This window comes from Equus quagga, chromosome 11 (assembly GCF_021613505.1).
Source record: "Equus quagga isolate Etosha38 chromosome 11, UCLA_HA_Equagga_1.0, whole genome shotgun sequence".
Taxonomy (NCBI): Eukaryota; Metazoa; Chordata; class Mammalia; order Perissodactyla; family Equidae; genus Equus; species Equus quagga.
The window spans coordinates 80592424-80610679 of NC_060277.1; the positions used below are offsets into that span (position 1 = coordinate 80592424).

The 18256-nt window shown below is 56.5% G+C and overlaps 2 protein-coding genes across 2 annotated transcripts; one reads left to right on the top strand and one right to left on the bottom strand.

Annotated features, from left to right (window-relative positions):
* Positions 1-225: 225 nt before the first annotated feature.
* Positions 226-8091, bottom strand: LHX1 (LIM homeobox 1). Its single transcript, XM_046674670.1, has 5 exons — positions 6379-8091; positions 4268-4494; positions 3894-4171; positions 2326-2491; positions 226-1981 (listed from the first exon to the last, which is right to left on the bottom strand). The coding sequence occupies exons 1-5, from the start codon at positions 6546-6548 to the stop codon at positions 1602-1604; spliced, it is 1221 nt and encodes a 406-aa protein (XP_046530626.1). The 5' UTR covers positions 6549-8091; the 3' UTR covers positions 226-1601.
* LOC124247232 (uncharacterized) lies at positions 6547-16159 on the top strand. Its single transcript, XM_046676306.1, has 5 exons — positions 6547-6556; positions 7283-7467; positions 7666-8173; positions 11360-11513; positions 16091-16159. The coding sequence occupies exons 1-5, from the start codon at positions 6547-6549 to the stop codon at positions 16113-16115; spliced, it is 882 nt and encodes a 293-aa protein (XP_046532262.1). The 3' UTR covers positions 16116-16159.
* Positions 16160-18256: the final 2097 nt, after the last annotated feature.

Sequence of the window (18256 nt, forward strand, 5' to 3'; positions counted from 1 at the left end):
GCCAAGGTAAAAAACAGATACCCTAGTCCTGCCTCTCTTTCTCCTGGTTTCTGAGGGGTCATTCAGCTCCCCAACAGGTCTCCCCACCAGTTGTTAAAACATCGAATAACACACCAATTATCTAAACATCAGATTTTCTATTTTTATTAAAAACTCACAAATTTATTCAACATGTTTTCTTTCATACAGTGAATGGTCTAATATGCACTGGAGGTCACACAAGCTTAGGTTTATCAGAACAATAAAAGACATATGAGAAATTTAAAATATAAAGAAAAAAGTAGCAGCTGTTGACTGCATATTTGACCATAAAATTTAAATATTTTGGACTTTTATTTTAAAGACACAAAAATAAAACCTGTGTGGGTCTATATAAGTCATATTAACAATTCCATGAATGTTCAACAGGACTAAAAATTAGCAAAGATGTTTTTTTTTTAAACCTTGTAACACTTTTTTTATTTTTTAACACTTTCTCAGGTTGTGGTGCCAGGCACCTTTACAGTATTTGTGCTATAATTATTCTATTTGGCAAGTGTCTGAATATCATGTTTTCTCTTTGCCTTGTGTAAACAACACCTTTTTACATACTAGCACAGTGAGCTGTGAGCCCTGCAAATCTGTCAGAACATCTACAGGAAAAGAAAATGAACAATTTTGGTTGATTGCTCAAAACGTTTTGTTTTTGAACAAGAGGTTTCAAAATAGGATATATTAGTAAAACACTGAACTCCTGAATTTAACATTATACGTAAACAGTTGACTGTTTTTAGTTCAATAGTCTTTTTTTTTTAACGTTTTGTGTGTGAAGGTAGAATACTTTTCTTGTACAGCTGATGTTCAAGTCATTTTACTGAGCGGTCTGGCTGGAGACCATTCTATGGAGTATGTCTGTGTGTGTATCTGTGGGTGTGTGGTGAGCTTTGTGAAGGTAGAAGAGTTGATACTGAGGGCTTTACATTTAGAATTTTGCAATTTGGCAAAAACAAAAACCAAAAAACTCAGACAAAAAATATATATATATAGTCCCACCTGATGCACAGCAGGTCGGCGTTTCTGAAGCTATAAGAGTTTGTTGTCGCTGTTGCTGAATTCTGAGACAACACTAATAAGAGATTTCCCAGAGCCAGAACCCTCCTGGCTGGCCTGGGAGTGCCCTGGCCACTTCACCTCCCTCACCCGGCTGCGCCTCGAGGCCTCTCTCCCTGCGGCTCCTGGTGTCACCACTGGCTGTGCGCCCCCGAGGCAGCCACGGGTGTTGCTGTGCCGCCCGCTGGCCAGGCACGCACACCCGCGGAGTGTGTCCGCGGATCTGGCTCCAGGTGGGAGGTGGGGAGAGGTCTGCATTTCCCTTCCGGAGCCCCAGTTCTGCACCTTGCCAGCCAGCGCGTGGATCCCAGTCCTACCTCCAGGCGGATTTGGATCCTATTTCGTGTCCCCCTTTCCCATCCGGTCTCCCCAGACGGAAAATGGTCCCCGAGGCTGGAGGAAGGGGGAGGGGGTACTTGCTTTTTAAGTTTTTTTTTTTAATTTTTCTATTTTTCTTAAATAAAGGTTCATTTCTGTACAACCACGAACTCCGCGCACCGTGCGAGACCCCGCTACCACACGGCCGCCTCGTTCATTTCTGGGGGGTGAGACAGGTGGTTCCCGTAGCTCGCCCCGCCGTTGACCGACAGCGACGAGAAAGGCGGGCTGGGCCCGAAGACCTCAGCCGACATTGAGTGTAGAGGCCCAGGAAGGCTGGGCTCCGGACTGGGCGAGTCCCCTGGGGGATGCGCCAGGATGTCGGTGAACCGCTGCGCCTCGCTCGACGGGTGGTGGCCGGGCAGCGGGTGCTCTAGGCCGCCCAGGGGCGTCCCGGACGGCCCTGACGATGGCACGAAGGGCAGGTCCACTGGCGTCTGAGCCTGTGAGGACGGGGGGCCTTGCGGGAAGAAGTCGTAGTTGCCCCCGGGCCCGTAGTACTCGCTCTGGTAATCTGCGGAGCGGCGGGAAAGAGGATGTCAGGGCGGGGCCCTGGGTGGAGCGGGAAGGCAACGCGGGGAACTCGCCGTTTGGGGGGCTCCCCTGAGGGCCTGGGAGCAGAGAGGAGGCTTGGTGCTAACACAGGAGCTGCTCCCTACCTGCCCGCCCGCCTCATTCAGGGTCGGGAATTTGGTCTTTGGTCTCACTATCTCCCCTTGATTTCCTCCTCATCCTTCTACCATCTCTCCCCGACTCTTCGCTTCTCTATAGAAAGCGAAAGCGCCTCCCGCGCTACCACCCGCTTCCAACGAAGCTAACTCCGCCTGGCTGTGCCGGGCCACTCGGCAGCACACCCACCTCCGTAGAAGGAGAAGGGCCCATTGGGGATGAGCTCGCCCGGCTCCAAGCGGTCCACCAGCGGCCGCATCCGGCGCGGACTGCGGAAGAAGGCGTGGCGCCGGGCGCCCAGAGCGCTTAGCTGCTTCATCCTCCGTTCCTTGGAGCGACGGTTCTGGAACCAGACCTGAAGCACAGACGCCGCGGGGTGAGGCCACCGAGACTGCACCTCCCACTTCGGGTGTTCTGGGCCTGGCCCCTCACCCCTCCACAGCCTAGCTCGCCTATTCTGGGCTACCAGAGTGTGTGCATGTCTGTGTGTGTGTGTGTGTGTGTGTGTGTGTGTTGTGTATGGGGGGGTGTCTCTGAGTAGGACCGCTCAGGGTGGCCTCTGCGCCAATGGTGAACAGGATTCCCCACAGGAGGACCTGGGCAAGCCGCCCTGCCCGACGTGAGGCAGTTGGGGCTGTTTCTAACAGTCACTGTCACAATTACAGCTTCTTGGGGGCTGTACACACATAGACACTCAACCTCCCCAAACAGTGTCAGACACACAAAGCTTCCCTTTTGCATTCCTGGCAGCCCCCTCCCCTGCATGATAGTGACAGTGAATTAAACAGCCTCCTGTTGACACTCAGTCTCCCAAAGATAGTGACACCAAAACCCAAAATCTCCTTTTCACACCCACGCACAATCTCCTAGTGCCAAACATACTTATCCACAGCCTCTCACTGATAGTGACACAGACATGCAACCTCCCATTCACGTGTGCACACGTTGACACAGTCTCCGAAGAGGCAAAGGGCCTTCCTCCGAGGGCAGCCTGTATATGTGTACCCACTGCAGACTCAGCCTCCCAGGCACGTCCATCCACCCCCTCGCAGAGCCTCCAGGCTTGGCGAACCGCACACCTAACCTTGCGCGCAACGCTAGGGGCCCGAATCATAAGCAATCTCAAGTTCTCACAACGCACCCAGCACAGGTGCCCAGATGGCCGTCTCGGCTCCCCATCCCACTCTGCACCGCCCGAGGCAGAGCGGTCCCGACCCGACTCCCGCCCCACCACCTCTCCTTCAAACCAGGACGCTCCACCTCTCTTTGGAGGGAAAGTCTCTGCTCTGGGGCTTGTCTAACTGGGGCTAGAGACCCACAAAGTTGGGGTTGGGGACGCAGAGGAAGATCACGTTGTGCAGAAGCCAGCGGAATCGATTAACTCCGGTATGCACAGCGACCTCTCGGCTCCTTCCCAACAGGGGGTGGTGGTGCAGAAAAAAGATCCCAACTTTGGCCGCGTTGTCCGACAGTGCCCCCTCCTCCGGCCTCATGCTGAGCTCCCCGTCCCTCCCTCTCCTCCACCACTATCACCTGCGTGGGACCGAGAAGAGAAAGCATAGGGATTTCTAGAAGCTCTACCCATCAAGCGGCGCTTCAAAGGTCGCACGCGATAGGGATGGGTCCGAACCTCTCCTCTACCCCTCCGCCAGCCTCCAGGGACTAGCTCCCCTCCTCGAAGCTGGGCGGCCTGGGTGCCTGCCTGGAAGAGCCATGTAAGACTCGGGGGGAACTGAGTGGCACGCCGGGGTCCTGACCTGGATGACGCGCATGTTGAGGCCGGTCTCCTGAGCCAGCTGCTCGCGGATGTGGCGCGTGGGTTTGGGCGTAGCAGCGAAGGCGGCCTTCAGCGTCTCCAGCTGCTTGGCTTTGATCGTGGTGCGCGGCCCTCGCCGCTTGGCGCCCAGGTTCTGGTCGTCATTCTCGTTGCTGCCCCCTTCCTTATCCGACACATTGGCGCTCTCCGAGTCCTTGGCGTCATCCTGCGACGGGTCTTGGGAGTCCGGAGACAAACTGGGGTCACTGCCTGTGGTGGCTGGGGAGAGGGAAGGGACAGGTGAGCAGCGGCCCTGGCAGGCCGTCCTCCCCCAGGACCCGCCCGCCCCTAGCGAGCCGGGAATTGGGGCCTCACCCGAGTGGAGGCTGTTCTCTTTGGCGACACTGCTGTTGCTTAGGTAATCCTCTTTGCAGACGAACTTGTTCTCGTCGATGATGTAGAGCTCCTCGCCAGTGGAGAGTTGCTTGTTACACATCATGCAGGTGAAGCAGTTGAGGTGAAACACTTTGCTCCGCGCTCTTCGTACCAGGTCGCTAGGGGAGATGCCCTGCGCGCAGCCCGCGCATTTGGTACCGAAACACCTGCAGGGGGGCAGGTTGGCGAGGGGCAGGGGAAGACAGGGGCCAGGAGAAGGACGACAGAGAAAGAAAGGTAGAAAGTGGAGGAAGTCGGAGACGAGGAAAAGGAAAAAGAAGAGAGAGTCAAAAAGAAAGGCAGAATGCCGATTAAGTAGGCAAGAATGCAGGAGGAGAGAGCGCGGGGCACCAGTGAAGTCAGGGAGGAAATATACATGGTTAGAGCGAGAGAGCCAGGGGCCCAAGCTGCCCCCACCCCTAGCCTCACACCCAGCGTTGTCTCAGAGGAGAAAAGTAAAGCGCTGCTAAGAAGGAGGCAAGGCGCCGACGGGAAGAGGAGGGAGGCACTTATTTTCCGATTAGATTCAGAGAACAGTCAAATTCGAATTACAGTTCCATATAAATGCACCCCGAGCTTTGCTTTTCTCTCCTAGCGTCACCTTTCACCGCAAAAGGACCCGCACACAGGCTGGCAGTTGGCAAGGTCCAGTCCCTCCGCGGGTCAACAGCCGCGGAGAGCCCAGACGGCCGCAGCAGGGCCGCCACGTTCAAGCCGGGCAGTTTGGCGCAAGCTGGAGCCGCGGCGGGGCTCTAGGTGCCGGGCCGCGCTGCGCGGGAGCCAGGCCTCTGGGGCCCACTGGCAGCCAGCACCGTTCGCCACTCTCCGGCCCGGCTCCCGCTGGCGTGGCGGACTGAGGCTCAGAGGCTCAGCCTGTGCCTCCTCCCAGCAATACCAGCGTACCTAGCGCTTTGCGGTCCCCCGCAACCAGAGCCGCCCGTCTCGGGGAGGCATTGGGAACAGCGCGTCCCGGGGCTCTGAGCAAAGCGCCCCGGGTGGTTTCGAACCCCTACCCCGTCCCCTAGTTTGATCTGTCACCGCAAGCTCAGAGAAAAGCAGAGACCAATTCAGCCAAGCAACCCGGGAGATTTCTAACTCGTACAGGGGGATTACAATTCGCTTTTGCTCCTGTTCTTCTCTGTTGACTTGTGTGTTTGTGCGGATTCGGCGGCAAGATAGTGAATTTAAGAGGATACAATTAAAATGCTAAATGGAGGAGGGGCGTCCGGAGAAGTCGCCTGACTCAGACGAGCCAGGTCTCGGCTTTTTCCCGGATTTCGGCAAGGAGGTGGCCGGCCTTGGCGGTCAGTGCCTGCGAGAGCTCCGAGCGGAGCCTGCGCCTCAGAGCCGAGGTCGGCGTTGCGCGGAGGCCTAACCTCTTGCCAAGCGGGGCAGCCGGGGAAGCAGGGGGAAAGGTCTTCGCGGAGGCTGCAGCCTCGGGGCGCTTCACAGGCCGCGGTGCAGTAGATTGCCCAGGCCGGCGCTGGGAGGCCCATCCGGATTTCAGGAAGACCCTGGGCCGTGCAGGATAGGCTTCAGGGCTGAGCCCTGTCGCTGCCACGCAGGCAACTCGGACACTCCACGCAAAAGGCTCCGTGGTTCCCGCCAAGACCTCTCTGAGACTGCAAGGTAGTGGCATGGAGCTAGCCCGGGCTTCTGAGCTCAGCCTGGAGGGCGAGCAACCCGGGAGGCCCAGAGAATGCAGCTGTTGGAGAGCTCGGCGGGAGGAAAGACAGGAGCCTGGGCTACAACAGCGGAGGCTGCGCTATCGCCTCCCAGCTTGGAGGGGCTTCTGGCTCAGAGGCGGGCTCAGACCCTTTCTTTCCAGGCACGTGCAGCCAAGCCCGGACCCACAATTTCCAGGACGCAAGCAGGGCCGCGTCCCGGGCGCCCAGCGCGCCAGCTGGCGAAAAGGCAGGCGCTCGCGGCACTTGGCTGCCCTCTCCAAAGGCAGCTCTTAAGGTGGCCACGCTGACCTCTGATCCGAAGCTGGCCAGATCCGAAGGGCCCGCGGGGACGGAGCAGCAGAGGCGCGCGAGGGATGTACTCACCGGAAGAAGTCGTTCTTGCAGTAGAGCTTGCCTTCCCGGGAGAAGCACTTCTCGGTCAGGTTGCATTTACATTCACAGCACTGGACGCACTTGACGTGCCAGGCCCTGTCCAGCACGTTCAAGAGGAAGCGGTCCAGGATGGGCCTTTTGCAGCCGGCACAGTGCACCATGGTCTTTGGTTTGGTCGGGTGAGGCCCGGAGGGAGAAGCGCAGGCGGAGGCGAGGGACGAGTCCTGAAGACGACCGGCACAAGCTCCCCAGCCCCTCCAAAAAGAGGAGACACACTCGGCGGTGCGAGCCAAAACCGCGCACCAGGAAATCAAAAGAGGGGAAACGAGGCTGATGGGGGGGGGGGGGGGCGCCTCGGCGGAGCGTGCAGCCCGGGAGTCCCAGGGCCCCGGGGCACGGCAGCGCCGCCGCAGCTCCTGGGGCAAGGAAAAGAGTCTCAGGCGGGCGAGAAAGCGACTCTTCTGCCCGGAGCCCGCGGAGGAATGAAGGTCACCGAGAACGGCGACGGGAACGGAAATAAATAAATAAGACGGAGACGGAGGAGGAAGAGGACGACGCGGCGAGCTCGGCTGGCGGGGAAAGCGCCGCTGAGTTCTCTCCGGCTTGAGGTAGAGCTGTCAGAAGTCAAAGTGCATCTGCTTTTGTCGGGGTATGAGGGCGAGGGTGTGTGTGCCGGGCTGCCTGCCGCCGGGATTTCCCCTCCTCTTTTTATGATAGAAAAGAACAAAACGAGTAGAGAAGCTTTGGATTCTAAACTGCCGGCATCGCGCAGCGGGTCGGGACACGCTGGGCGCCCGGCGTGGGCCTGGGGGAGGGGGCGGGGGCAGGCCGAGGGGGGAGGGCGGGAGGGGAGGGCGGGAGGAAGATCTCGTTGTTGATTGTTGTTGTTGCTTAGGTTTCCCCCCTTTTGGAGAAGTGTTTGTGTGGATCGAGAGCGGAGAGAGAGAACTCCAGGCGGACGCGGCCAGGTGCGCTCGCTCGCTCCCCACCGCCCTAGCCCCGTCACCTCGGCCCGTGGCCTGCCTGGCGGCCTCCGTGTTCTCAGGACGGCCCTCCCTGCGCCTGGACTCCTTCGGGGAGGTGATACGGTCTGGCTCCTCACCGCGCCTGGCCGTGCATCGTGGCTCCAGTCTCAACTCGCGGCCGCCTGGGCGCGCAGCCCCGCATCGCTCGGCCCACGCTCCGGCGGCCTGCGTCCAACCCCACAGTCGCTCGACTTTTTCTTTTCCTTTTCCCCTCTTTTTTCGTTGTGGTGGCAAATCTGAGTTTCCCTTCTAGCCTCTTCCCTTCTTTCCTTTTTTTTTTTTCTTTTGCAGCGGGAGGAGTCGGGGGGCAGGGAGAGTAGATTGGAGAGCTTTAAAAAAAAAAAACGTCCTGGTGCAGCAGCTACAGTTCTGTGCGACTGGAACAGCTCCGCACAGGCAGCCGCTGTCGCCGCCCGGGCCGCGGTTCGTTGCTGGCTGTCCCCGGACAAGCGTCCCTCTGTCCCTGGTCTCCTGGCCCAGACCGCCGCCCCGGCGCGTCTCTCCCCAGCTCCGGCGGCTCGGTCACTGCTCCTGGCTGTTGGCTGAGCTCTGGAAGCCCCCTCGCCTTAATGCAGCGCCCGCCGACGTCACGGCGGCCAGCGACCAATCAGCGGCTCGAGGTCCCTCTGTAAACCATTCTGCATCCCCCGGCCCGGGAGAGTGCCGGGAGACCGCGTTTAGAGGCTCAGTGGCGGCCGCATCCGCGGCCCGGCGCGGTGCGGGCGGCGGGCAGCGAGGTGCCCGGGCCCCCTCCTGCTCCGGTAAGGCGTCGGTTTCGGTGGGAGGGACTGAGAGAGCGCGGGTGTAGGCGCAGGCGGAGGGCCAAGTTCTGCTGGAGGGTGGGAGTCATCTAAGATCGAGCCTTGTTGAAAGTTGGGGTGCAGCTGGGTCCGGGAGCCTCGGCGGCCCTGGTGTACTGTTGGACTTTGCAATTCAGCAGGTGTTGGCTTTCTTTTCTTTTCTTTTCTTTTTCCCCTTCTTCCTTTCTTGGCCTAGAAGTTTGCCCCGGGCATAGCGCACATCTTGGGGGAGTAGATAGGAGAGGGCGCTTGGCAGCAGAATCTCCCTCCTCCGGTCCCTCCTTTTGTGCCCCCTCCCTCAATCCAGCCAAAGTCCACCGGGTCCCGATCTCTGGGAGATCTGGGTGTCTGTTTCCCAGCGCGGTCTTGCAAAGTTGATTCGGAGGTTTCCTCGTGGGGGCGGGGGAGACCACAGGCGCGGCGCCGGGGCGGGGGAAAGGAGTGGGTGGGGAAGCGCCTCGGGTGAGGAGTTGCAACCCCGGCGAGAAGTTGTGAGAAAACTGTGATCCGGAGACACCTTTTACACACAAAAACAAACGACTAGGCGGGAAACTGCGGGGTGTCAGCGGCGGCGGCTGGGGGATGGTGGTAGTGGCGGTGGAAAGGGGGGCCATCCTCGGGGCTCCACAGAGAGGCTGCAGTGGCTTGGGGTGTGCAGCGCTAGGGCACAGCGGGCCCGGCACTGGCACTCGTCCTCCCCTTTTCCAGGCCCTGGGCTTCCCCCGACACCCTCCGTATTTCACTCCTCGTGGAGCCATACTTCCCTTTTTCTGCTTGGAGTATAAACGCGGGATCACTGCCCACGGGGGCGGACTATCCCAGACGTGGGGGTCAGGTCCCGGTCCTGAGAGCTTTAGCCTCGAAGAGTCACTCTAGATCCCTGGCCCATGCCAGTCAAATAGCAAATTTCGTTTCGACGCTTCATTTCTATGCTTACCGGGATTTCTCCCGAAGTGAAGTCTGAGGTGGCAGGGTTGGGCAGTCTCGCTTTTGCTCCCCTTTTTTGTTTCTTGGGGGAAGGGGTGCTAGGAAGGCGCATTCGGCCCTAGCGGGGAAGGAAATAATGATGCATAGCCAGCCATGTATTTGGGGATTGGCCTGTTGACCCCATTCCCAGTGCGGGGCTCAGAGAGCCCACTCAGGGCCGGGAGCTAAGTTGGGGGAAGTGCGTGCCGAACCGCAATTGCAAAGAACCTGGGCCAGCAGGGACTCCAACGCTCTGCAACTGGAATACCCTCTTCGGACGAACCGGGAAGCCGCTACAGCGAATTTGGTTTGCGCTCCGTTGGACTGGGGTTTTAGGGCTCTGCCAACGCCCCTTTCCTGCCTCCTCGCCTCCGCCCTCACCGCCCTGCAGCCCCGAGGCCCGCCGGCAGTCCTCGCCTTGCCGCCCGCCACCTTTTCATTGGAAGCCGAAGCAGAGGCCGCGGTGCGCCTCTTTGGCGCTCCGCCCATCCTGACCTCCGGGTGCGGGGGCTTCTCCGCACCCCCTCCTCTTACACCTGGGCTCTGGCTCCTCGCTGCGGGGAGGGCGGCGTTGGAGCTGGTTCTCTCTTTATCAGCCCCCTCGGTGACTCTCTCCCAGGCCGGGGCTCAGGGCAGGGCTGGGGACTGGAAGGGCGGTTCTCCAACCTAGCAGGCTATCTTCGCGGATTCAGACTTGGCTTTGTGCTCCTCCTGCGGGCCCAACACTTCCAGGAACAAGCCGACCCTTACGCGGTGCTCCAGGACCCCGGGAGGCGCCAAGAGATGCGTGTCGCGAGGTCCTCTCCTCCTCCACCCGGACCCCGAGGCGCCTCCCCAGCCCTCTGCGTTGGGTGAGGTCCGCGGGGAGGGGCTGGTCCAATCGAGCGGTCCCCACGCTCCCCCCCTCCCCAGCTGTCTCGGTTCTCGCCGCAAGCGCTCTCGACCCAACCGCCCCTTTCTGGAATCTATAGCTGACCGAGTCCCGAGTGGCCCGCCCCCGCCCCCGCCCCAGCTGGGCTCCTTCTCATGCAAAGCAGAGGGGCCGCGGGGGTGGGGGTGGTTGGCGGGGACCTACGGGGCGACAGCTGGACCCGGCTGCCTGTCCTGCCTGAACTCAAGGCCCGTCGCCTCCTTTCAGGTGGACAGGAGGAGGCTGATCCACCCGTTTCGGGGTGCAGGGACCTCGGGATCTCGAAGTGGGTGAAAGAGGGCCCCACCCGCGGGAGGACCAGCACGGTAGGGGAGTTGAGGGCGAGGACAGGACGCGGGCTCTGGGGCATTGGGCTCTGCTTGTCCCGGTGTCCAGATGGCTCCGTAAACTGGTCCACGGGAACCAACCCCGGCGTCTACCAGAGTCCGAGAGCTGAGAGCGCAACTCGAGGCGCTCCTCTTGGCTCCTGATTGTAGGTTTAAGTCCAGATTTAACGCCTCCACGGGGATAGTACACGAGATTAATGGTTTGGGTTTTGTTCGCTTCCATTGAGCTTTTATTTTAAAATGTAATTGGTCGCAGAGACAGAGAGAGAAAACTGACCAAATTTGCTGTCTCCGAAGCCTCTCAGTTCAGCTCTGCATTTAAACCAATGTCTGCTTGGCGAAGAGCGCCAACCTTCCCGCCTCACCCTCACCGCCACACTTACTGCCTGCGTCCTAAGTATACACGCGCTTCCCTGCCCAACGCCCTCCCAGTCTCACAGACCCACAACCACGCACACCGCCCCGGGTCCGTAAATTCTGGACGCGGTGCCGTGAGGGTCAATTTCGCCGCCTAGTCGTCCCTCAGTGGCCGCAGATTCCTCTCCACCTCATCCCCAGGCACTCCTGGAAAAGGCCCCAGAGGCCCCAGGAAGTGGCTTTCACGGTACCACAGGTTTCTCTTCCGAGAGCGCCTTGAGGATCAGCCCGAAGGCAGGGACGCTGCCTGGGAAACTGGAGATGGAGCGAGTTCTGCCAACCCTCCCCAGCCGCGCTGCCAATGGCCCCCTCTCCTGCGCCCCCTTTCCTCCAGCCGCCTCTCGGTTCAAAGCCCCACATCGCCTTGCTACCCGACGTTCCCGCGTGGCTCGCGCGGCCCAGGACCCCAGCCTTCCGGGCGGGCGTGTTCAGCTGCTATAGATCCCGGGAGCGGCGACCGCCCCTGGCCGCTTCCCTCCTTGCCCACCGCGCCTTTGTTCCGCCTAGGACCCCCAGAAAAGCGCGGTGAGGCCGTGAAAGGAGGCGCTTGGGCGCCGGGCTGCAGGAATGCCAGCGGGTCCCTGAAGGAAGAGCAGGGAGCGAGCCGGTGCGTCCTGGACCCTGCGGGACCCGGAGACCACGCAAACTCCGCAGAGACACGGTGAGGACGCGGCAGGTTCAACGCAGGAAACTTTTGGCCCGGGTCCCTCGGATCTGATCGGAGCTCCCGCTCTATCCTTCTTCCTCTCTCATTCGTTCCTGCCTCAGGCTGCCTTAATCTCACTCCATCACTCTCTACTGGAAATGACCTACTTGTGTACTGCACTTTACAGTTTATATCACTATCTTCCCTGAATCGCGTAGTAAGAGGGGGGATCGATATTACTTTCTTTTTCCTGGAGGAAGAAACCCAAGTTAGGGGATTTTCCCCGAGATCCCTGGGACAGTGTACTATTGAAGATGAGAAGTTTGGGGGGCTTGTCACCTTGCTCCATTGTGTATTTTGCCCTGGGCACGTTTTCCAAGTCAGGAGTTGGGGGGTGGGGAGGGACCGCGAGGCCGGGACGGGCGGCATCCGGCCGGGCTTCACGGTGTGCGCTCGGTCTGGGTAAACAATGTGGCTTCCCACGAGGGCTGGAGGGACCCTGGGCATGGAAGGTTGGGGAGCGAGGTCGAGCGTGGCGATCTCAGACGCAAGTCAGCGCCGCGCCTCGGAGCAAAGACAGGACGTGGATAGTGCCGGAAGGGAGAGGGTGAGCTGGAGGGGGCAGGAGACAGAGAGAAGCAAGCGTGCGGAGAGGGGCGGGAAAAGAGAATAAGGGCCGAAAAACAGAGGAAAAAAGAGAAGGAATGTGGAAAAGTACGCTGGGATCAAAGGAGGAAAGAGGAGTTGGAGGAAATGCGTGGAAGAGTAGAGGAAAAGGAACGGAAAAGAGACCCAGAAAGACACCCAGCGCCAAAAAAAAAAAAAAAAAAAAAAAAAAACGGCAACGGGGAAAGGCGCGGAGCCGAGGACCCTGCAGGCGCTGCGGGGCGTCCGGCGGGACTCCGGGGGTGCAGGTATGTGACAGGCGCGTTCGTAGGCGGCAGGAAAGGAGGCGGCGTGTTAGGTGGGAGACTCAGCGCCCGTGGAAAAGCGTGTGAGCGGCTCTGGGCAGGAATCCAACAAATAAATAAAACGTCTAAGACGGCGTGACAACAATGTGTATTTGGGTGCGTGCCCGTGTTCCTCTGTCTGCACACACACTCGCACCCGGTAAGGAAGACAAACGGGGCTCGTGCCTCGGAGTAATTAATCCTCTCACTAATTGACTCTCTCCCCTTACCTAATGGCGGTGGTCACTGCCGATATCTAGAGAGATATCAAGTGGAGGGGGAGAGGGAGAGACCCCCCCCCCCCCCCAGCTAATCACCTTTGGGACTGGTATTGAGTTCTTTCTGTATCTGGAAGCTCTAAGCTCCCTCTCTTTTGGGGAACAAGGTTCAGTAGAGGTGGCTGCCTCATCAGCCCTTCCGTGTTTGCATTAATAAAGATCTCAGATTAGGGGTGACCAGGAGCCTACTCTACACACACCCTGAGGCCCTTCATCAATCTCTGAGGCTGAAAGCCACCCACTGTCCCTCTGCTGGACATTTCCTCCCTCCAGGCAACACCACAGCTCCCCCTCTCCTGTTGTTCCCCCCTGGGAGCCCAGACCCTGCACCCCCTCCTTTCAGTCACTACTTACTCTTCCCAGGACCTGAGATGTGTCCTGCAACTCCTAGCAGAGCAGGTAAGGTTTTGAATGGCTTGATTAGTAGCCTTGGGTAGATGGAGAGAAAGCAGCCAGAAGGATGAGGTCAAGGCAAGGATGGGAAGAAGCTTCTAGAGATAAACCCACTCAGACATGGGTGGAGAGAGACAGAATCACAGAGGAGAGAAGAGAGCAATGCATGCCTGGCAAGAATGAGGCCTCTGGGGACAGAGGAGAAAAAAGGTAGACAGGACACCGTGGGAGAGAGCATCAAGTGTGCAGGAGGGCAGGAAGGTGACCATGTCTCTGTGACTATGAAGGGGACAGTTCTAGCTCTCTGTGTGAGCATGGGCAGGGGCCCCTCTTGGTTTTTGTTTTGTTTTTTTTTTTGAGGTTTTTTGGTGAGGAAGATTAGCCCTGAGCTAACATCTGTTGCCAATCCTCTTCTTTTTGCTTGAGGTAGATTGTCCCTGAGCTAAAATTCATGCCAATCTTACTCTATTTTCTATGTAGGACACTGCCACAGCATGGCTTGATGAGCAGTGTGTAGGTCCATGCTGGGGATCCGAACCTGTGAACCCTGGGCTGCCTAAGTGGAGCGGGCAAACTTAACTACTACGCCACCAGTCTGGCCCAGGCCCCTCTTGTTTTTCCCCACAGCACTCTCCAGTTCTCAGGAGTGGGGAAAGAGCAGGGGAGAGAGTGTTGGACTCAGATCACCCCCTGGTAGCTGAGCCGGCAAGGGAAGAGGCCCAAGGCCCACAGGCTGTCTGGTGATGCAGCTTTGAGGCTTGGGTTTGGGAGGTGAATGTCAACTCTCACCCCTTCAAGGTGGCAGCTTGGCTCTGGTGGTCTCCTCAGAGGCTAAATAAATAATTACTGCGATCCATAAACCACCCAGCCGAAGGAGAGGAAGGAGGGGAAAGGGCAGCTCCCCAGAAAAAGAAATCCACCCCCCCACACACTAACCACATTCTTAGTTGTCCCTTGGGAACATTTGTACATTTGACCAAAGCAAATCCCCAAGCAGTAACAGCAAAATTCGTCACAAGGGCTGGCAGTCCAGAATTAGGGGTTTGGGGTGGGGGTGGGGGGAGTGGGGGGGGGCGTGGAGAGGGTGAGAAGAGCCGGGTGGTCATGTTTGAGCAGGTGAGAAACTTGACTCTTCTCTCCCTGGGTCTGTCATGCTTTAGAAAGAAAGTGAGCAGGAGGAATAAAGTTCCTGAGAAAAGCAAGAGAAGGGCATATAAAAGGCAAATCCAAACCAGAAAGGAAAGAAAGTGAAGAAGAAAGAAAAAGGCAGGGAGGGGGGAGAGACGCTAATAAAAAAGGGTGAAGGCGCCCCAGGAGGCTGGGCCTCGTCCCAAACCATCCGTCTTCATTGTCTCCGTGTGTGCAAAGGCAACTCCCGCATAAGGAAAAGCCACTATTGGAGCCGCGGCTTTATTTTATATCCTATACATCAGGAGGGAGGCAAAGCTTTATTTTCGCCAAGAGACAGATATTTTATTTCTCTCTTACGGTTTTATGTGTGAGAGATGTCAGGTTGCCACAATGGATGGCTAATGCATAGGCAAGAGGAAGCCGTGTTGGCATGCTGTGTGTCATGGGGTCTTGGGGGGGGAGCGGGCCTGGGATTTAGGGCCGATGAGACACTCTGGGGGATTTCTGCTAAAACATCTCTCTTCATAAATCCAGAAGCATGGTCAGCTCAACAGGGAGAAGAAGGAGTTTTAGAGGGAAAAGAGTTGGGCTTAGTAATAAACGAACACACAAAGGAACCGCTTACCTTCCAACAGGCTTGGGCAGCGGGGCAAGGTGGCCCTGTGGGAGTGCGGAGACCCGCATCCAAAATCCAAACACTCGTGCCATTCGCAGGGAAGTGTTTTCCTGCATCCAATGTTGCTTTACTTAATTTCTTGTTTTATATTTTTCTGCACTTTTTTTCCCCCTTCACCAGAAATCGCTTTTCACCTCCTCAGAGCCTTGAGGGGAAAGAGCTATTAATTTGCAAATCATCTGATCTGTGAAAGGATCAAGATGCCTGTTTTTCTCTGCTAAATCCAATGTCTTGAGTGGACACACATATGCACACATGAGCCCATCATGCTGCGAATCCTGGGAGCGTGGGCACCAGATTGGAATGCGAGAAAAGCCGCCCCACCCACGGGACCCGCGGCCGGATTTAGCCTTAGATCCCAAACTGCATAATGTTCATGTCTTTAAACCTGGAGAGAAGGGGGAGAGGAGGGGACAAAGAGACCGAGGGGAGGGTATTAATTAACATGTTCTGTTCAGGACTTAGACTAGTCTCTCCCGCTTCCAACCTCCCAAACCATTTCTTATAAGAGTTGCTTTTATTCATTCTCATGACCTACTCTTTTAATTTTTTGATATCTTGGTTTATATTCACTGTGGAGCAAAAAGGGGACCCTGCTCTTTCCCTCTTTTCGGGGGATCGGAGGTGGCACAGGATCTCTAGACAATGAACGTGGGGGACCTGGCCATACTGTCCTTAGCTGTGGCCTTTGGGGAACACATTTAACCTTTCCCGGCCTCAATTTCCCCATCTGTAACACGAGGGGATTGGGCTAAATGATTGCTAAGGTCCCTTCCAGCTCCGACCTCCTCTGACCAAATGAGATAATGTGTAAAAACACTTTGTGAACGCTAAAGCCGGACGAATGCCAGGGATTTTTATTACGATTCTAATGAATCCTCTTTTCTCCACATGGATCTCGGCTGTTTAGCGCCAGCAAGCAGGCTAAAGAGGGCCAAAAGCGAGAAAGCTTAGCGGAGATGGAAAAGCTCTGTGGTGTGGACAGAAAAACCCCTGCATCTCCAGAGACATTCTCTCTCTGTGTCCCCCACCCCCACCCCAGGCCTGGTGGGAAGGGGTGGGGAAGAGGAGGCGGCCGTGCTAGGTATGATATGGAGTCAGTTTGTCTCCAAGTGACTGACAGAGGAACCTGATGTGAAGGCGATTTGCAATTGTTTTTTCCAGGAAGAAAGGAAAGAGCAAGGTGTAGCTGATTAGCAAGTTAATTATTTCAGTACCCCAAGGGTTCCAGTGTGGTGGTAAGTTGTCCAGCCCTGGTGTAATTTCACAGTCCATGCATTTCCTGGTGAGCACCTGGGGTGCCCGGGTCTGTCTCTTTCTCCATCCACCTGCCTTATGTCTTCCTGACACACCTGGGAGGTGGGTAGGGGCTGGGGTGGTAGCCGGTGCAGCGTGTATCTTTGGCCTAGGCTGTAGGTGGGGGGCTAGACAGAGAACAGGGTGGAGGAAGCCTTCTGGCCCTTATTTCTTCTTTAAAAAAAATCTTTTGTTTAATAAATATTAATGAGGCAGGTTATCAGAAAGTGGAGCTGCTCTGAGGTTATTAACCCAGACTTAGCAGGGAAAGAAACTGGGTTTGAGGGGCCCTTTTGCCTCTCACCTCCTTCTAGTCCCGGCCAGCTCTCCAATGCTTGTGTTAGCCAGCTCTGGCCACAACTTGGTCCGTATGGGCCTCCACCAGTCCGACTTCAAGATCTGACTTCCCCTTGGGGGAGGGGAGGGAGGCCTGTGTAGTCAAATGGACCCCTCCCCAGAGAGATAAGTTGGGGTTGTGAACATTAGCCTCAGAATTAGCAGCTTTTGCTGCTCTCTGCTCTCCGGGCTGGTAGGGCCAGCCCCCTGCGGCTCCTCTTGAGATGGACGAGGGGAGGGCTCCCCAGTTTACTTAAGAGTGGTCCCATCTGCTCAGACTGGCCTTTCATAAGGGGAGGGATTTATGCAGTGTCCTTGTGCACAGACCTGGGATTTGCCTGAAAACCTTGGGCCTCTGAGAATATTACTGAACGCTAAAATGTTCAGCCCTGGAGATGATTCACGATTTATCTGCACAGACAGGGCATGTGTTCGTGTATATGTGGGGGGGGGGGGGGGCACACACACATTGATGGGTACTTTTCACCATTCTTACTTCTAATCCAAACATTAGGAAACTTTTTTTTTCTGTATTCGCTCAGGAGACAGTCCGTGGCACCGGGCTCTGGAGAGACGACTTCCTGACTTCAGCGGTGTGAAGATGGTACAATACTTTTTGGTGCTGACATTCAGCTGTCCCCCAGGCAGGTTCGCTGATATCCCTGCTGGTGGAGAGGGGCTGGGGGCTGTCTGGAAATATAGCTCTGCTGACAGGGTGGCAGAGGATTTGGGGTCCAATCGCTGTTCAAATTAGACTTGGCAGTCTTTACCTCGGAGGCCTCAGGAGTCTCAGGGGTCTCAGTAGGAGAGAAGTTACAGAAACTTAGAACACAGGAAGGCAGATGTGGGGGGCTCCTTGTCTCAGTCCTTGTACTGCCATGCTAAAGCAAAGCCCAGGGATAGTAGAAAGAGATCCCAGAGAGCAGGGCTGTGAGGTTCCAGGTGGGATCTTGGCCCTGGCTCCTGGGAGATTAAGAATTCCTCTGCAAGTTTTGGAAAGTCCTACAAGAGCCATTTATTCATAATCTTTGGGCAGTAAATGCGACCTCTTTTCACTGCTCAGTGGCTGGTAGGGGAGCATTTCCAACTTGTCTGGCCCTCATTTGGGAGTCTATCATTTTCTTGCTCGTGTTCCAGTTTGGACTTATAGATGAAAATCCCAAACTTCCCAGCGCTTGTGTTTTTCTTTTCTCTCAGGCCATTCATAATCTAGCCAACATTGTAGGCCATTGGCCCGCACACATTTTGAAAGGTGAGCCAGCAGGCCTGTTCCTGTGTGCAAGGTCGTTTTCATCCGGGCTCAAGGGAGGATATAGTTTCCCCTTAAAGGAGAGAAGCAGGAAACGATTTCTATGAATCTTTTAAGGAAGGATTTACTACTAATTTGATAAGTTCAATGCTCTTTTTACTCATTCTGAGTGAATAACGTTGTCAGTCAACCCAAGCGGCTGCCGAACCTATAAAAATGTGTCCTTTGGTCTCCCTGTTTAACACATGCAGGGGCTTGGCCCTGCCTCTGACAGACGGGAGGAGTAGAAACATTCCAGAGATCAGGTCTCAGAGTGTTATCTCTTCCTCCATCCCAAATCCTCACCCTCCATTTTATCTTTCTTTGCTACAAATGCAGAGACCTCCTAGGGAAGTGTGAAAGGATGGGTTTTAATCAGGTTTAGAGAAGGAAGGGGAATAAGTTGAACC

Excerpts from the sequence above, each read along its gene's own strand:
- LOC124247232 (XM_046676306.1), top strand. Across the intron at positions 7,468-7,665 it reads GCCTGGACTCCTTCGGGGAG|CCTCTTCCCTTCTTTCCTTT; the intron begins GTGATACGGTCT and ends TTTCCCTTCTAG. Across the intron at positions 11,514-16,090 it reads GCAAACTCCGCAGAGACACG|GAAGAAAGGAAAGAGCAAGG; the intron begins GTGAGGACGCGG and ends TGTTTTTTCCAG.
- LHX1 (XM_046674670.1), bottom strand. The coding sequence starts at position 6,548 with ATGGTGCACTGTGCCGGCTGCAAAAGGCCCATCCTGGACCGCTTCCTC. Across the intron at positions 4,495-6,378 it reads TGCAAGAACGACTTCTTCCG|GTGTTTCGGTACCAAATGCG; the intron begins GTGAGTACATCC and ends GCCCCCCTGCAG. Across the intron at positions 1,982-2,325 it reads GCCCTTCTCCTTCTACGGAG|ATTACCAGAGCGAGTACTAC; the intron begins GTGGGTGTGCTG and ends GCCGCTCCGCAG.